Below are 19,705 nucleotides of genomic sequence, written 5' to 3' on the forward strand. Positions count from 1 at the left end.
AAAATTGACCTACAACTTAAAGTCAAACACAAAACTAACCTCCTTTTTTTTTGAAAATTGGTTTTGCCCTATTCACCCCACAAGTTCATATAATTTACGAAAATGCCATCAATTTTTTTTTTTTTCGAAAATGACATTTTTACTCTCTCACCCTCATCATCATCAAGTAATTACAAGATTGCCATTATCATCAATACCACAACCACCATGAACAACCAATTTGAAGCTCTTAATGCTCCCAAAATCGATTTACCCTTCTTCTTTTTCCATTCTTGTGAACTAAACACAACATATCTCTCACTTTCTCTCCACAATGAGCTAAAAAAACCCAAGATTTTGATTCTAAAATTTTTATGGTTCATAAGTCATAGAAGCTAACGATTATGGGTGGGTGACTTTCGTTTGTGATTCTGTGTGCTTGGAGAAGCCTTATGTATGCTAAGGAACTTATCTCACCAATTTAAGGTATGACATCGAGTTTTTTTCCAGATCTGTTCGTCAGACGACTTACTTGGGAAGTCGTCTCGCTGTAGACGACTTACCTTTCAGTCGTCTGGCTGTAGACGACTTACCTGGAAGTCGTCTGGTCAACGCAGAGGTTATTTTTGCAATTGACTTTGAAATCTGTAACCTGAGACGACTGAAAGTTAAGTCGTCTACTATTGTTTGGTTTCAAAAAAAATTCCAAAGAACCTAGACGACTTACTTTTCAGTCGTCATAGGTTAGTTTTGCATTTGACTGGATAATTTCAGAAGTTTGACTTCCCGAGACGACTTACATTTCAGTCGTCTGGCGAAAATTAAAATAATAATATTTTTTAAAAAGTAAACGACTTACAATTAAGTAGTCATAGGTTAGTTTTGCAATTAAAAAAAAAACTTCAAGATTTAATTATATACAGACGACTTATAATTCAGTCGTCCACCAGACGACTTAATTGTAAGTCGTCCAGGACTTTTTTCCGAGATTCTGGTCAAACCTCGTAAATCCTAGACGACTTACATTTCAGTCGTCTCGTGGACGACTGAATTATAAGTCGTCTGTATATAATTAAATCTTGAAGTTTTTTTTTTCAATTGCAAAACTAACCTATGACGACTTAACTGTAAGTCGTCTACTTTTAAAGAAATATTATTATTTTAATTTTCACTAGACGACTGAAATGTAAGTCGTCCAAAAAGTCAAACTTCTGAAATAATCCAGTCAAATGCAAAACTAACCTCTGACGACTGAAATGTAAGTCGTCTAGCTTTTTTGGAGTTTTTTTTTAACCAAACAATAGTAGACGACTTAACTTTCAGTCGTCCGAAATAACAGATTTCAAAGTCAATTGCAAAAATAACCTCTGCGTTGACCAGACGACATATAGTTTAGTCGTCTAGACAACTTAGATTGAAGTCGTCCGCGTCTTCTCCACTAGTTTTTAAGTCTTCTACGTTAGTTTTTGAATAACTTGTATTTTTAAGAGTGATAAGTAACTTCAAGATATGTAAAACTCATATTTACAAAATATGTTCTCTCCCTTAGTTTTACTAAATTTGACTAAGTTTTTCAATGCAAACTTATAAAAAATATGAAATGCTTTGACTAGTTACTATTATTTGTTTCCATCTCTTACCAACATTCTTGTTTATTAAGATGAGAAAAAGGCCATTGGAGTTTATTATTGCATATGAGAGATCCAAAGAAAAGAAAAAGGCTACTGAAGTCTATTATTTCATTGATTTGTAAATGTGTAAACACATTGTTAGCACATTTAATACATCTTGGAAAATATTATTACTGATTTTACAAAAAATTCACAACTAAAAGAGTATACATGCAATTTGCCCAAAAAACAAAAAAAATTTGCCCAAAAAAGAGTATACATGCAATTTACAAAACAGACCACAAACAAAACTATTATAGATCATTCATCTACAAAGACAAGCTTGGATTCCACTTGAGTAGACAAGACCATAAAACTTTTAAGAAGTCCAGACGACTTCTAAGAAGTCCAGACGACTTCCAGAAAGTTCAGACGACTTTGCCAGAAGACTTTTAGGAAGTTCAGACGACTTCCAGACGACTTTACAGGAAGTCCAGACGACTTTTAGGAAGTCCAGACGACTTCCAGACGACTTCCAGACGACTAACAAGTAAGTCGTCCCAGAAGTCTTCCAGATCTGAAAAACCTGCATATTAAATCCAGATCTGGAAAACCTGCATATTCAAAAACGTTCAAATGGCTTAAAAACAGAAAAAATGAATGGAAGATTAGATAAATCTACCTTTACAGAACAAACAAAAATACATATCTAAAAATAAAAGATCTACCTTTAAATTAGTGGAAGATGAGTACCATCTAATTAAAAACCTGCAAAAAAAAATAGATTAGTAACAAAGACATGAGACAAAATTGAAAAATTCATATAAAGTTTGGTGTTTTCAAGTCAAAGAGATTAGAGTGGGTTTGGAGAGTTTTAGTTTGGGAAAAAAGTAAGAACTTTATACAACAAGAAGTTACCAAATGAAGAAAAATCAGACATAAGAACTTACCAAAATGCTCAGAAAAATCCAGACGACTTCCTAGAAGTCCAGACGACTTCCTAGAAGTCCAGACGACTTCATGGAAGTCCAGACGACTTCCTGGAAGTCCAGACGACTTTGCCAAAAGACTTCCAAGAAGTCCAGACGACTTCCAGACGACTTCCAGACGACTTCCAGGTAAGTCGTCCCAGAAGTCTTTCAGATCTGAAAAACCTGCACATCAAATCCAGATCTGAAAAACATGCATATCCAAAAACGTTCAAATGACTTAAAAATAAAGAAAATGAGTGGAAGATTAGATAAATCTACATTTATAGAACACACAAAAATACATATCTAAAATTAATAGATCTACCTCTAAATTAGTGGAAGATGAGTACCATTTGATTAAAAACCTGCAAAAGAGATAGATTAGTAAGAAATACATGAGACAAAACTGAAAAATTCATATAAAGTTTGGTGTTTTCAAGTCAAAGAGATTAGAGAGAGGTTGGAGAGTTTTAGAATGATGAACATTACATTTTTGTTGTAGCCATTTGAGAGGAGGAGAGAGAATGTGTAAATTTTTCTTTTTATAGGGAGACAAAAAATCCAATTAGATTAAATATTTTTGACTCAGACGACTTCCTGGACGACTTACATTTCAGTCGTCTGGTGAAGAAATTAAAACAGACGACTTACATGTAAGTTGTCCAGAAGAGTTTAATATTTTTAGCGGGAAATTAAATATTTTTAGCGGGAAACTAAAATAGAAGACTTCCCAGACGACTTACAAGTAAGTCGTCTCGACGACTGAAATATACGTCGTCCGGGTAAATTATTCAACAGACGACTGAAATATAAGTCGTCCACACCCTAAACATAATCCCTAAACTTAATTATCTAATTAAACACTTCATAAAACCAAATCAAACTTGAAAAGTGTTTACTATACACAAAAATAAACACATATAGGTGAAAACTAATTTTTGAAAAAAATATTTTAATTTTTCAAAATCTAACCCTAACAATACATACAATACTACAACATATGTTTGCCAAACTCCTAAACCAAAGTATTTCATGATTCACTACTTTCACTCATCTATCTTCAAAACAAATCAATTTTATCATATCTTAATTTATATTAGTTAAAACTGTTTATAATTACTTGATTTTTATTTTTTACGCATCAAAATATTTTTTTACAAGATTTATAAATTATTTTTAAAATAAACTGGTACCAGACGACTTACACTTCAGTCGTCCAGACGACTTCCAACATCTCAGACGACTCAGACGATTTACTGGGGCTATATTCGTAAAAATGGCTTCTGTTTTTTTGTTTGGTCACAAGGGGCTGAGCTGTAATTTCACTAGGCTTTTAGATTAGTTTTGCATTTGATTCAAGTTTGGGTATAGATTTGGGATTAAAATCAAGTTGTGGGTTAGTTTTGGCAAAAACCCCTCTTTTGTTCCCTTCCTTCTCTAGAGAAGGTATCGTTTACAATTACAATGTGTTCTAAAATGAAAAAGATAAGAGCAGACTGATTACAGAAAGAAAAAAGAGACTAAATAAAATGAAGCAATCCAAAATATCAGGTAGACATTAGGTCGGCTGGATAAAGGTGAACCAGGTTCCAATATATGAGAGAGTGGTGCTAGCGTTGTTTGATGTTTGTTGAGAAGATAATTTGAGCCTAGCTATGAAGAGCAGCTAACTTAGCTCTCAACAATGTTGTGATTTCCTTCTTGAGTGACGAAACTGGTCTTGGTGAGCTTAGCTGAAGTCTGCTATTTCTTTCTTTCCACACAAAATAAGACTACCGCATGCTAATTCATATTCTTTGTAACAAAAATGGATGGGCAGATTCACTAGCAAAAGAAGTAAAGACTAAAAGCTGTATTTTCATTTTGTTTTTAGTAGATTTTTATTCTTTGAGTCTGATTTTTGGATCTTGTATGTGTGTCTTCGTTTACTAAGTTGTATGTTTTCTTCCCCGAAACTTTGCTGTATGTTTATTTGTACATATATGTGGGAAATATAAAGTTTCTTAGAACATATCTACTGATGATCTTAGAACTTTTCGGAGTTTTTTTTTCAAGTCCTTAGTTAATCATAAACGTAGTATCAGGTCATTTTCTTCGAGTTTTGACTCCATTGTTATGTTAATAATATATTTTCACTCGATGAGTCATGCGTGACTATGTCATCTAGTACATTCACATTGTTAATAAAGGCTAATTAAGTCACCGGCGGCCTAAACTTATCGTAAATGTTTTCAGTTACCACTACCAGCTTTTTAGCTTGTTTTTGTTGATGAGTTTTCTTGCCTTCTTAGAAAGAGTTTTGTAGATTTATGATTCTCTAAACAAAATAAATAGTATTAGCCTATTCGGTATCTAACAGGATTTTATATAGATTATAATACGTGTTTTCGTTAGCATTGACCTGAGTGTATAATATCAGTGCTAGCACCCAAATGCACGCACCTAGAAAGCTATGTCGTTATATAAATATGCATTTCTTTGTTCTTTTTTTATAATGTGATCCCAAAGATTTTATAAATTTAAAGACTAATTTCTAAGAGGCCCGCAGAATCCGTCTTTTTTTTTTATAACATCGTTTTTTATATTTCATTTTGCTATAATCGTACATGACCGTATCTTTCTTTGTTCACGATATCTAAAATTCGATTGAAAAATTCTGTGTGATTACTAAAATTAAAGTAACATGAATGATTCATTTATCTTGATTTTTTTTTCATTATTGCACTAGGAAGAAGATGCAATATATGGATGATGACGTTACATAGAAAAATACATTAAACTTTTAATTTTTTAATTTATTTTCAAAGACATTAGAAAGATGATGTTTCAAACATGGCTTACCCAAAATTGATTGTCCTCTCTGTACCGGCGCAAATGAGAACTAAAACTGTACAGGGCAAGCATTGATGCATGTTTTCTTTAACACCTAACAAAATTTTGTATTAGTGGATGTCTTCATCCTTTCTTTTTTTAACAAAAGACAGGTGGTTTTAATCCGGTTTTACGAAGTGGGTCTTATCGAAAATCTTTAACCTAATTGACTAAATAAAATGTTAAGATGACTTCATACATGAAGTTCAAATAAAAAATGGTTGAACATTGGAAGAGTTTAAAGTAAGTCGCATTCGAAAATCTTGTAATCCTTATAGATAAAATAAAACCTTGTTTAATTCCTTTGGGAACAGCTCCAAGTTCAAGTGTTGGACGGATCATTAGGTTTTGTGTTCGTTTGGACTTACTTAACTTAGGTCGCTTCATAAGCTTACTTATTACTTGCACCACAAAATAATTATATGAGCAGAGGATTAGTCAATGAGATGGTGGCTTCATAAGCTTACTTATTACTTGATACAATTGAAACTCACGGAGGAGGTTCTTTACTGTTGTGGTGGTAACGTGGTATAATGTATTTTGTCAGTGAGATTGGGCGAATCTAGAACAAAATTCAATTGGGTGCATTGTTGTTACAAAACTATAAAAGTGTCACAATGAAGAATTGAGCTAATTGATTATGGGTGCACAACCCATTTTTTACCATCTCATCCAGCTAAGTTTTAATAATTCTATACACGTGCCCACATTCCCATTGACCTGTCTACGCCCCTGGAGATTACCACGAGGCTACAAAGTACAGACACAGACGGAGCAGGTTCTGCCTTTCCTCCTAACGGTGCTGTTCTGTCAAGTGGTTCTTCAATTAAAGACAAACGAGCCCAGTTCTATTGGAAGCCCAATAAAACTACACAAAGTAAGCTCAAGAAGCAAATATTGTGTTGGGCTCGTTGTTATTATTTTATCTTCTTCCTACAAACACAAATGTGATCGTTGTTCGTGCTTGGGCTGTTACATAGTTTTTTTACAAATTAAAAATAAAAGAATAATAAGAACCAAGATACAGCTTTTGAGTTCTGTTAACATAGCTTAAGTCCCTCCCCGAGATTAGAACAAACGTTGAAGTAGATTCCACGAGCTTCTGCAGCGAAAGATCCAAATTGTTTTGGACGTGGAAGTATAATAATAACATACATAAACATGCTTTTTGCACTTGGTATCAACCTCAGCTCTTGAAGAAGCTAAAATTCAATGATCACTGTCATTCTTTTTTTCTTTTTTTTTACTGTCCTTCTGACCAGATGAAATAACATTTATGATTTTCTACAATGAAAATCTATCCCAAAATCATCTATAGATTTGTTTAATTCAATCCTAACATGGGTTTTTACCTTTTAGAAGAGAAGAAAGATATACTAACTAATTTTGATATATGCTTTTTAATAGTTTTAAATGGAATCAATTGACTAATTAATTTACTCTTCGAAAATAATTCTAGATGATTATTCTTTTTTTTTTTAATTGCTGAATTCCCAAAAAATATGAACTAGTGTGGTCTCTTCGACATATCAACCGAAAGGATATCTTTTTGTTGGCTGCATAGGATTAGAGAAAACTAGAGAGGCAACCCTGATTTCAGTTTTTGAACCGTGCAAGAAGAGGCGCCGAGGGTTATTCAGATATGATCGCCGTCTAAAGGATAACCCCGAAGTAACGTTACTGATCCGAGAGACCTGGCAAGCTGCTAGAGCAAAGTCTATTTCGGAGAGGATAGGATTGGTGCGAGGAGCTATATCGAGATGGAACAAAACGAAACAGAGCAACAGCCGCATAGTGATCGAGAGAAAGCGAGAGGAACTGGAAACGGCACTAACAAGTCCTCTAAACGACACAGAACTTATCCAAAAAATCTCCAGCGACCTGAAAGCGGCCTATAAATCAGAAGAAGCATACTGGAGGCAAAGGAGTAGATTGCTGTGGTTAAGGCTGGGCGACCGGAACTCGGGTTTCTTTCATGCTACAACAAAAAACAGGAGACGAGCAAATTCCTTCTCGGTGATAGAGGACCTCGATGGGAATCCAGTTTATAAGGAGGATCAGATTGCCAAGGTCATAGTGCAATATTTTAACAACCTGTTTACCAGCACCGCAGGAGAACGAGCAGAAGTGGTAACCGCAGCTCTCCAACCGAAGGTTTCTACGGAGGAGAATGAGAGACTCATAAAGATCCCAGACGCCGGGGAGATAAGAACGGCAGTGTTCTCAATTCATGCTGATAAGGCACCAGGCCCGGACGGGTTTTCAGCGGGTTTTTTCCACTCAAACTGGGACACTATTGGACCGGATATCATAGAGGAAATCCAAGGTTTCTTTGTCACGGCGAAGCTCCCAGCGAAGATCAATGATACCTTCGTCCGATTAATCCCAAAGGTACATAGCCCGCAGACAGTCGCTGAATATAGACCGATCGCTCTATGCAACGTGTACTACAAGATCATCTCCAAGATCCTAACAAAACGACTGCAGCCTCTCCTCTCTTCAATCATCTCGGAAAACCAATCGGCCTTTGTTCCCGGGAGAGCCATATCGGACAATGTTCTCATCACCCACGAAGTTCTCCACTTCCTCCAAACTTCCAAAGCAGAGAAGATTTGCTCAATGGCTGTGAAAACAGACATGAGTAAAGCATATGACAGGCTAGAATGGGAGTTTATCCAACTCGTCCTTGAAAGATTGGGATTCCATCCGACATGGATAGAGTGGATAATGGAATGTGTCTCTTCAGTTACCTACGCCTTCCTCATCAACGGCTCGCCTAGAGGAAGAGTTAAACCGAGCCGGGGTATCCGTCAAGGAGATCCCCTCTCACCATACTTGTTCATTCTGTGTGGGGAAGTACTCTCGGGGTTGTGTAACAGAGCACAAATAGAGGGAGAGATGATGGGTGTCCGAGTGGCACGAGGCAGTCCGCAAGTGAACCACCTTCTCTTCGCGGACGACACTATGTTCTTTACTAGAGCAAATGCGGAAAGCGCAACAGCCCTCAAGCGGATCCTACAGCGGTATGAAACCGCCTCAGGACAGTGCATTAACACTGATAAATCGTCAGTCACTTTCTCCCGTAAAGCACCAGCATCACTGAAATCAAGCATGAAGAATATCTTGAGCATTCAAAAAGAGGGAGGGGTCGGAAAGTACCTTGGTTTGCCCGAGAGCTTTGGACGGAAGAAAAAAGATTTATTCTCGTCAATCATTGACAGAATTGTGGTGAAAGCAAAGGGGTGGTCGAATAAATATCTTACGACAGCGGGGAAGATGGTGATGCTCCAAAGTGTCCTATCTCCCATCCCATCTCACGCGATGTCTTGCTTTAAACTGCCTGTCTCACTATGTAAGCGCATTCAATCAGCTTTAACTGGTTTTTGGTGGGGTGATAAAGATGGGAAGAGGAAAATGGCATGGGTCTCTTGGGAGAAAATGACACAACCAAAGTCTGAAGGAGGCCTCGGTTTCAAAGATTTCCAGAGCTTCAATGATGCGTTCTTGGCAAAACTAAGTTGGAGATTAATTCACAACCCGACTTGTCTCCTGAGCAGAGTCCTGATGGGAAAATACTTTCCGGAGACCTCGTTCCTACAGGCTACACACAAATCAGTGGAATCTCATGGCTGGCAAGGACTCTTGATTGGCAGAGACCTCATTCTGAGCAATGCAGGCTGGGCAGTCGGTAATGGGAAATCTATACTCCTATGGAGTGATCCATGGCTGAGCTGCTCGACTCAGACTAGGCCAATGGGCCCACCTCCAATGACCCAGCTAAACCTCACGGTTGACTGCCTCCTCCTACCTGATGGCTCAGAGTGGAACGTGAACGAAATAAGAAGGTTATTGCCGCATGAAGAGAGCAAGATCCTAAGCCTGAAACCGAGCAAAACGGGGGCGCCGGATAAGCTTATCTGGTTAGGAAATGAGTCTGGAGAGTACAGCACTAAATCAGGCTACAGAATGGCGCTTCGTATTTCAAGGGAGACAATTGAAGAACCGGAAACAGAAAACTTTGACTGGACTGCTGGAATTTGGAAGCTCCACACAGCACCAAAAATTAAGTTATTCCTGTGGAAACTATTTCGAGGAGCTCTCCCAGTTGGCGAATGCCTAGCAATTCGCAACATCACGACAACACCACACTGTAAGAGGTGTAACACCCTTGAATCTATGAATCATCTTTTTCTTCACTGTGGAATGGCACAACGGGTCTGGAAATTGGCCCCTTTCACGCACTGCATTGATACAAGAGGATTGATAGATTTGTCTGGTTGTTGGGATTCCCTCTACAAATCCACTTGCCTTCCACCTACGGGAGTAAGCTCCGGACAACTGGCCCCTTGGATCCTCTGGTTTCTATGGCTTGCAAGGAATGACTACATTTTCAACAATAAGGAGACAACCCCAGAAGCGATCATGACAAAGGCGATAGCTGCGGCCCGGGAATGGCTGACGGAACAAGGAGACAACAAGGGCCCAACCCCTAATCAAGGAACAAAGACTCCAGCCTGCACCAACAATTCTGGCTCAACACTGATACAATCAGACGCGGCGTGGAGAGAAGATCTCCAACTGGCGGGACTTGGCTGGACCTTTAGCGGCCAGGACGTCAGATCATCCTTCCTTGCTCATTGTCATTTCGTCAACTCTCCCATTGTGGCTGAGGGGCTAGCGCTGAGGGAAGCTCTAGCTTGTGGTATTGAAAAAGGCCTCCGACAGGTGCGGTGTGAATCAGACTCTGCAAAACTGATTACTGCAATCAACAAAGGCTCCCCGGTGGCGGAAATCTACGGCATTGTCGCTGACATTCGTTGTTTAGCTTTAGCTTTTGATTCTATCTCTTTTTGCTGGATTCAGCGTAGTAGAAACAAGGACGCCGATGCTTTGGCAAAGCAGGCCCTGTGGAATGAATCCATTGTAATAGCTCCCTCAAACATTGGAGTTTAAAAATGAATGAAAAGTTGGTGTTACAAAAAAAAAAAAGAGAGGCAACCCTCATTCTGAAAAACATCCACCGACTTGCTCTATCTTCTCCATTTTCATTAAAAGGTCGAAGCTGTCTGTGTTTAGGTTCCTGCAATCTATCTAATAATTTTGTTCTTGAAAATGTTGGGAGTTAAATTTTTCCTTTAAAGTTCTTAGTTATATATTTATGATACGTATCAACATCAATCCTATGCATCAAATATATTAAGATTCCGAATGGTGACTGCCGTTTGAACGGTGCAGAACAATCGGTTCAACTGCGGTACGGTTTTAACAGTTATAAAAACATATAGATATATGGTATATGTAGAGATTTTTGTTACTGTTAACTGCGGTGTGAAGCGGGACGGTTGTAAATATTCGAAACCTAATACATAATATATTTTCGTAAGATACCGTTGTCGATGTTAGCAGAGACATTGTCTGATGATCTGATACTGATGACGTCAAGTGGTTCCAGTTTTACCCCGAGTTAAAACAAGTAAAAGACGTCAGCATCAATTACTTAACATATATCTCCATGTGACCACTTCCCTTCTCCGGTAACTCTTTCACTCTCTCAGTTGTACTTTGTCTCCTCTACGTGTGCTACACGCACCATTGATGTCCCCACTCAACGTGCGATTTTCGCAAACACATAAGGGCATCTCCAACCCTACTCCATTTTCAACTCCAAACATCATTATGGAGTAAAATCTTCTCCAACCCCACTCCATTTTGGAGTTAAAAATGGAGTAATGGTTAAGGTTACTCCATTTATGGAGTAATCTTACCCATTACTCCATTTTGGAGTTGAACTTTTTTTATTTATAAAATGATCCTTTGAATCTTTAATGTTTCTATTTTTTACTTAAATAATATTTAAAATGATACAATAACATGAAATTGCAGAAGATGAAAACGAGCGTGAACTTGATGCACCAATTGAACTTGAAAGAGAAGCTCCACCTCCAGATATTGAAATTGCAGAAAATGAAAATGTCCGATTTCAAAATTTTCTTGCTCGATTTAGGAATATCAAAAATAAAGAAGCTCATTTTTCATTACGAAATGCATTAGTTGATCATTTGTGGGAAAAATATTCTAATGCTCATTGTTGAACCTATATATATGTTGTCTTTTTTAATGATTTCTTGTACTTTTTAATAATAAATATTTAATTCAAATAATTTATATTTTAATTATTATCGTAAACATAAAATAATTGGGGTTAATTGGTAAATTTTTATAAGTATAAGATTTTATTTGCAATTATTAATAAAATAAAAATGAAATTATTTAAAAAATATTATTTTTGGAGTAGAAAATGGAGTAATACATTGGAGTAAAACCTTACTCTATTTTGGTGTTGCACCATTTTGGAGTAAAAAATGGGGTAATACATTGGAGATGCTCTAAATAGCCAATAGTTGAGCAATAATTCTTTTAATTATCGACTAGCTAGTACAAATTAACTATACCCAAACCTGTAAATTTCTAGAAAAATTATGATTAAAAAGATAAAAGCTTTACTATTTGATATGTGCTAAGATAGTTAACAACATGCAACAATTAACAAAACTTTTATTTCATGTAAGGTAGACAATGACATCTGCCATACATATCTCTTCTTCTTCTTCTTTCTTGACATACATATTAATTACCTAATGAAATCTTAAGCGCTGGCAGTTAACTATTTGTTTATATAGACCGAATAGTTCTCTTGTTCAAACAATGATTCAAATGATGTTATTAGTTAATTACATAGATGGTCCTCTAAACTTTTGTTCGCACATGTGCCAACATAAATTTTCAACAAGAAAAATATAATATATAACCACTTTTTGTTGCCAGCAGAGATCCATATTCAATATCTGTGTTTTGTCCTATTAGCAGGCATTTGTTAAAAACATTTTTTTTACGTCATGACTCGTGAGGGATTCAGACAATAAACAGCACGAAGTCGTAAGACTGACGATGATGCTGGCGTATTACGTATATACCAAGCTATATACAAATATTTCGAATCTCTCGAACATCCAACATGTACGCCAGATTTCATGGAAAACTCAAAACCATTCGTTTTCTTCTTTGGCTTCTATTCCTTTTTAACAAATTGATGTACAATTGATACATATACAAACATTGTACACATACATGCTTACATGTGTTGTTGTAATCAGATTCTACGTGTGAATTTTAACGTCCGACAGCTGCGTAAATTATCAGAGCTCAATAGTTTTCTAAAATCTTTTTCATCTTTAATCTCTCTTCGAATGTTCTTAAACATTATTCTAAATGATGTCCATTCTTAGAAGCCATAAGTTGTGTTTCAGAAGCGACCAAGCTGACCTCAAGGAAATACAAAAATTGACGAAATAATTATAAAATAAAAAGAATAAAATATATAATTACCTAATGGTTACGTCATTATAGCTATAGTGACACCCAATATATATTTCCATTTATGGTCCTTCTCATTTCGCGTTGACATCAACAAAACTCCCACTTTCTCTCTAATGAAGAAGATGCAAGGTTTATGGAACTTTCCTAACGACGACGTTTCGGTAGACCTGACGGTTCCTCCTACAGCACCACCACCGTTATCCTCCTCCACCGCCTCGACGAGCCTATCGTTCGATGAAGAGGAGACTTCAGAGTCCAAGATCGAACGGTTGATATCGGAGCATCCGGTGCTCATATTCACTCGATCCTCCTCCTGTTGCATGTGTCACGTCATGAAAAAGCTTCTATCGACCGTTGGAGTCCATCCAACAGTGATCGAGGTCGACGAAGAAGAGATAGCTTGCCTCGCTGTTCAAACCGCTCCGGTGCTCTTCATCGGTGGCGCTTGTGTCGGTGGGTTCGAGTCTCTTGTGGCACTTCACCTTAGTGGTCATCTAGTTTCTAGACTCGTCGAGGTTGGAGCTCTATGGGCATAAGTGTGCTATTATGAAAATATGGTAACAAAATCCATTGTATATTTCATGCTCTACTTTTTTTCTGTTCTTGATTATGAAATGAAACACAAAACTGTTTTATTTTCCCGTTGTGTATTTTAATTTTATTTTCACTAGTATGGTTGTTTTTCTTTAGATTTATCACGTGTGTGATATCCTCCATCAGTTGCAAATTATTTCTGTTTCTTCAATTTCTATTTCAAATGTAATGTTCATGTGAAGAGAAAATGAATTTTGTGATGATTGATCCTTCATAAAAATTAAGTTCAAAAAAAAAAATCATTCATAAAAATTTAATAATGTCTTCTTAAATCATTAGTTAAAATAAAAGTACTGATTAAGCAATTTTTCTTGGTAAATTCAGGGTAGCAAAAATGAAAAGGGGTCATTAGTACAATGGTTTATCGATGATGATCGGTCTTCTTTATTAAATAATGACCTCGAAGTTATGAAAATCTATATAGAATCAGTTGATTACCACGGAATCTGACTACTATCTTTTCCTTGAACAATTTAGGTATTTGAGTATACCTGTTTATGTATTAGGAATCTCTCTTTTTCTAGTAGATTTTATATTGTGTGCAATAAGAGAGTTTGGCCCAAGAATCTTTATAGACTTAAAAGTAGGTGTCACTCACAAGTCACAATTATTGCACAATCACTGCCGTTGGATTCTTTAATACGTGAAACCTCCTCTATATATTTTGATTATGATTGATTGGATTTACAACTTACACATGATTCGTTAATTCATTCATTAGTTTTGAATCGAAAGTAAAATTCTCAACAATTATCTCACAGCGAGACAACCACTCAAATAGCTTACCTAGTTGATAAAGTTATTCCTAGTCATAAATCATACTTACAGATAACTTGTTTTATGTTGAACAACAAATTTTACATCTCAGCCAATAAGAAAAATACTACCCTTAGATATGGGAGCTCCTCAATGGTGGGGGTTGGTTTAGGAAAAACAAGTTCTTTATTCTATTTTGAAACAAGAACAATTTGTTACGAGTTTATTATTATTTCATCTATATTCTTTCATAATATAGTTTATATTTTATTATCATTTGAAATACGGTCTTTGAAGCTGTGCCGCGCTCCAACGGCAGCAACAGAACATCACCATTATAGGAAGGAAGAAAATTAAAATAAACGGATCAAGTTGAACAACCCCATGATTTCCATCGTCTAATGTGTTTATTATTGAAAATCAGAGTAGCAATATCCAATGAGAGTCGAATGATGTAATGCACAAACATTATATATGACAATGACAATATTAGAAAGTGAGATACCGAAAGAAATCGAAATGATTAAAGGCAACATAAGTGAAGGTGAGGTTACAATGGCCACAGTTTAAAGTATACAGAAAAGACAAGTGTCTAATTAATCTATGTGGTTTCTCTTTTCTAAAATTTTTGAGACATCTCCACCACAAATTCTAAGAGGGGACACTGATTAAATTCGCATTACTAAAAAAATTTTTTTTCTTATTCTTCCAAAATCCATGTTGATAACAGAAACTATAGGATGAAACATTGTTGCTTATTTGGTGTACCAAAGAGCCCTAAAAAGCGTGGAAAACCTTATTTATTTTTCATCTCGAAGAAAGTTTAGGTCAAAGATACATAAACGTAAAAAATCTAATGATAACTTATTCTGATAGTCCAAAGGGATGTTGTAGTCATTACAAAGATGGCTAATTAAGTTTCGTTTGAATTGATTTGGGCTTTTCTCATCTAAAGACGACATAGTCACACCCTTTGCTCTATGATTGAATACGTAAAGCCTAGCTTCTTCACCAATTGCCATTTTCGGATAAACCCTAGACGTTATTACACTTCTTCATCCTCCCCCATAGCTCTCTGTAACCAAGTGATCGATCTAGAAACCAAAAAAATATCGTCATTCAACGGTGAAATACTGACAAAGGTAACATGTGTTCCAAAGATGCAACGTAGGTTTTAATAATCCAAGGACCAGAGGTGACAAGAAAACAAATAGACGAAAATTAATAATCTTTATTTAGGAAAAATAGATATGTAAGAGTATTGTTGCACATCGGATCAGAGAAAAATTAGAACATACTGAATAATAACCGTTGAGCTAGGAGCCAGCTTGAAATATGGAAGGAAGTTCGGTAAGGCTGGAAGTTTCCATGATTATAAAAAAAAAACAGCTTCCATTGTTTCTAGTTTCTCTTTATACAGTGTATATACTAGAGTTTTGATCTTGTCAAGAAAATGTTATAGGGTTGTGAGAAAGATTCAGTGTATTTATAGTGCCATTGCCGTTTGCTACCTCTTCGATCTGTCCAAAGGTTGAAGCAAAGTGAAAGAAGTTTTCGAGGTATTTGTTAATTGTATTTTTGCTTCAATTATTAAGGTTTGTGGTCATTGGTCTTTGTTAAATGTATACTCGATCGGACCAGGTAGCTCATATATATTATTCATTTTGTTTACGTTTTTTGTCGCATTCATTTTGTTTAATTTAAATTGTGGGAACATTTGAAGATAATAATGGGATAATGTACTCTTAATTTGTTCGGTCAATGGTCTTTTTGTTATGAAGTGAATTATTCACGATTTATCACTAATCTCTAAACTGTTTTACTTAATGTTTACTTAATAATAGTGGTGATACTGGCGAAGTCCTACTTGATTACAAAAAAATATTGGCGAAAAGAGGCATGCTGATAAGCATGATTTTAATATATAAAAATGAAGTCGTGCAAATTCAGTATTATGATAAACACATAACTTAGATTTAAAAGAAGAAAAGAAAAACACACACACCAATATCTTGAACACAAAACACGGATAAATCTTAAAACAAACTCATAAAAGTACTGGAATCATCTTTAGGCAGTCCAAAGATTATTATTATTATTAGCAGCATTGTTACTGATAAATTAAAGTGCGTTTAAATTGACTTCAGCATTTCTCATGCTCCAAGCTTCCATAGACGATATGTTCACACCCCTTGTTCCATCATTGAACAAGTAAAGCTTAGCTGCTTCACCAATTGCTACTTTGGGATACACCCTAGAAGTAATCACATTTCTTCCTCCTGCTCCATAGCTCTCTATAATAGAGTGATCAATCTATACGAAGACAAAAAAAAATGTTATTCAAGGGTTAAATTGTTTAAAATAAAAGAAGGGACTATTGCAAAAAGGCTGAATTCAACTCACCAAACATCTCAATGATATCTTCTCATGTAGTGGATCAATGTCTAGGACTGTTCCATGTGCAGATTTCCTTGCGTTGTCTCTCAACGAAGACCTACATTTCCATTTGTTAAAATGAAACATCATATTTACCTTAGAGAAAGAAACATTTGGTTATAGTTTAAATCTTACTTATTCTCATCGCTGCCCATTACAACCGAATATCCATTTCCACGACGAATTATTTTGAAGAAAATTGCAGTTTGTTCAGATAAATCACTGGTAGCCAATGCTAGCAACCCAAAAGGTCCATAAACACATCCAACCGAGCTGTCACGGTCGAACAAAACCGCATCATCAACATGATCAGAATCAAGTACTTGGGGGTTGCCTTCCAGAACAGGCAGATCAAAAGTCACTTCTACGTCAGCCTTAACAACAACAAGAGAAAAATAAGAAGATACACAAACAAATATAAGTTCTTAATTCCTGACAAAAAAACAATATGCACAAACTTACTTGTGCTGCAGTGATGCCTGATATTTCAAGAATCGAGCAGCCTGCGAGATGCGTGTTATCCAAGCTAACTTGTTTAGTCCTAAGATAGTTGATTTCTTCTATTGGCCATTGTATCAGCCTCTTTCCACTTGTGTCAAGCCACATCTCCCTAGGAAGAGACTAAAGCCAAAAACAAACCAGTTCAATAACTTTCTTTACAAGTTATCTGTTTGACTACTTTTAAACCTAGAAAACATTTACCAGAAGGCCAGACCATCCTTTCTCGAGATCATCTTCAACGCTATCAGTCTCTATAACCCATCCCCAGTTGATCCTCCGATTCTTAACACTGTCAAAGAAGGCCTTAGAAGCATAGAACGTTCCATGATCATACCTCAAATCCGCAGTTGTGTTAGTGAACTCAGAATCAGCTGCAAAGTCTTCACTCTCAGAAGAGTATGTACCAATAACATAGCAATCATGACCTCCAAAACTCACTTTCAAGACATGCTTTACACTAGCATTGTTCACCGATGTCTCTACACCTTCTTTACCGGTCAGAGAAACCGGAAAAAAATCAGGGCATTCCCACATTCCTGTGTCTTGTGTCGCAAGCAAAGGAGTTGGATACTTAGTCCATTCCACAAAGTCTTTACTTCTGTACAAAACCGCCATTCCTCTCTCAGTGTTTATCTCCTTAGCTCCCACGATAACTCTCCATATCCCATCTTGTCCTTGCCACCCGGTCGTAGGGTCACGGAAACAATCGTGAGGGACGTCGTGTGGCGGAAGCATCACAGGATTGTTCTTTGGCTTTACCCACTCACGAAGCAGAGGGTCGGAAGCATCCTTAGGTTCGGCAAGAACTGTAACCTGGCGTCTGTCAAGCTCCTCGTGCTCCTCGAGTCCAGTGTATAGAATTACCGGTTTGCCATCAGGGAGGATAGTGGCGGATCCAGACCAGCAGCTGTGTCTGTCAAAGGACTCAGTAGGAACAAAGGCTGGTTCGAGTTGGATCCAGTTGACCATGTCTTGTGAAACAGAGTGTCCCCATATCATTATCTCACTGAATCGGGGAGCCAAGTTATTGTGCTGGTAGAACATATGGTAGAATCCTTTGTAATACATTGGCGCTGAAAACAAGATTTATAGAATAAATATTTCAAACTTTTAGAGATTCGTTGAATCACAAGTTAAGAGTTTGTAGAATTATTATTTACCGTTTGGATCTTCAGAGATTCCAAGATGCATCAACGTACCAAGAGTGACATAAAAAAAATAAGACAAACAATTATCTTTATTAGTTACTTCAGAACATCAACACTAATAGTTAGCCGTGTTGTATAAAATTAATAACCCTATTCAGTGATCAGTTGTACAAAGTATATAGTGTATAAATTAGCCACAGATTGGTTTATGAAATAACTGTACATTAGAGATCTTTGACAGTGTGATAGATATGAATATAAATAAGAGAGAAAAAAGAAATGTAACCGTTGATCCAGTTTCTATGAGGTTGGAAATGGAAGGAAGTCCTGTTCAGCGCGCCGTTTCCGTGTTGAGCCATTGAAGATCTAACTCTGTGACGGGAACTGATCCTGGGGGATTATGAACAATGTGTCTTACGATTATAAGTGATCTTGAGGTCTTGCCAAGAAAATGATTATAGAGTCGTCATGAAATTTCGTTCCATTTATAATGCCAATAGCGTTGACATTGACAACTTCTTCTTATTTTGTCGTATGCTCGAAGTATCGTGCAAGAAACTCTTAAATAGTTGTTCATTGTTTCTCGGAAAGAAAAGAGATAGTAGTTGTTAATTATGTTAATTTAATTTATTCAGATCATTAGGCGTTTTAGTCCTTGGTATGAAGTCATTTCTATTAAGCTTTTGTTTTTTTTTTTAAATTAAATTGTAATTTCTAGTATTGAGGAAACTTCGGCAAGGCGGAGTTAAGTGTATTTTTAATCAACTTGGTCGATGGTTTTTATTAATGTATATTAACAATAAATTTCTATTGTCTTAAGCTCGAAGTATAATGGGATAAACACTGAGGATAATCGTTACTAATTTTGTTTTTATCAACACCCATTTTAAAAAATCAAGTGATGGTCGAGTTTGGATCGTTCTGAAAAAACGCTTGGCTAGATCTGATCTATATGGAAAATAAGGACGGCATCACTTCTCGCCTCCTTTGCTAGATAGTATGCTCCGCAAGTTCCTCGCTCTGGGATATGAGATAATTGTTATTAATTATGATACTTATTTTGTTGTAACTATTACAGGCTGATTATTATTTTTTTGTTGAGTCTTTGGTCTTTGTTAATAAAACATTTGAAGTGAAAGGTCTTTGGAGTAAATGTAATTAATCATTTTGTATGATTGAGGAAGCTTCATCAGATCAGGCGGGGCTAAGATATTTTAAACCAACTTGGTCGATGGTCTTTGTTTATTTATTAAAAGAATTCTCTTTTCAAAAAGACAACCTGCGATATAAAGAAGGAGAAAGCATTTCTATGTATACTCCTGCTCTTAATATTATTATTAACTTATATGTTTTGGTAAAACTCAAATGTATCGTGTTAGATCTTTTTAGTTTTTTTTAAAAAATAAAAAGTTGCTTTACATTTTAATATATAAAAAGTTCGACAAAAAAAAACAAAATTCTA

General features: G+C 36.2%; 2 protein-coding genes across 3 annotated transcripts; one reads left to right on the forward strand and one right to left on the reverse strand.

The window, feature by feature from the left end:
* Positions 1-11,840: 11,840 nt before the first annotated feature.
* LOC103846680 (glutaredoxin-C10) lies at positions 11,841-13,547 on the forward strand. Its single transcript, XM_009123650.3, has one exon. The coding sequence runs from the start codon at positions 12,922-12,924 to the stop codon at positions 13,342-13,344; it is 423 nt and encodes a 140-aa protein (XP_009121898.2). The 5' UTR covers positions 11,841-12,921; the 3' UTR covers positions 13,345-13,547.
* Positions 13,548-14,941: 1,394 nt separating this feature from the next.
* On the reverse strand, positions 14,942-19,555 carry LOC103846681 (beta-fructofuranosidase, insoluble isoenzyme CWINV6). Of its 2 annotated transcripts, XR_004452687.1 has the most exons (8): positions 18,530-19,555; positions 18,256-18,264; positions 17,297-18,168; positions 17,057-17,215; positions 16,730-16,968; positions 16,562-16,652; positions 15,457-16,471; positions 14,942-15,252 (listed from the first exon to the last, which is right to left on the reverse strand). XR_004452687.1 is itself a non-coding variant. In XM_009123651.3 (7 exons), exons 1-7 carry the CDS (start codon positions 18,600-18,602, stop codon positions 16,280-16,282), a joined length of 1,635 nt encoding a protein of 544 aa, XP_009121899.1. In that variant the 5' UTR covers positions 18,603-19,555; the 3' UTR covers positions 14,942-16,279. The 2 variants fall into 2 exon arrangements, 1 of the variants encoding a protein (XP_009121899.1); XM_009123651.3 differs by having other exon boundaries at positions 14,942-16,471.
* Positions 19,556-19,705: the final 150 nt, after the last annotated feature.

This window comes from Brassica rapa, chromosome A10 (genome assembly GCF_000309985.2).
Source record: "Brassica rapa cultivar Chiifu-401-42 chromosome A10, CAAS_Brap_v3.01, whole genome shotgun sequence".
NCBI classification, from domain to species: Eukaryota; Viridiplantae; Streptophyta; class Magnoliopsida; order Brassicales; family Brassicaceae; genus Brassica; species Brassica rapa.

Bases quoted from the DNA above. Each gene is read 5' to 3' on its own strand.
- LOC103846680 (XM_009123650.3), top strand. From the start codon at position 12,922: ATGAAGAAGATGCAAGGTTTATGGAACTTTCCTAACGACGACGTTTCG.
- LOC103846681 (XM_009123651.3), bottom strand. From the start codon at position 18,602: ATGGCTCAACACGGAAACGGCGCGCTGAACAGGACTTCCTTCCATTTC. The intron at 17,216-17,296 runs GTAAATGTTTTC...TTTTGGCTTTAG, and splicing joins AAGGATGGTCTGGCCTTCTG to TCTCTTCCTAGGGAGATGTG. The intron at 16,969-17,056 runs GTAAGTTTGTGC...GTTGTTGTTAAG, and splicing joins CAGGCATCACTGCAGCACAA to GCTGACGTAGAAGTGACTTT.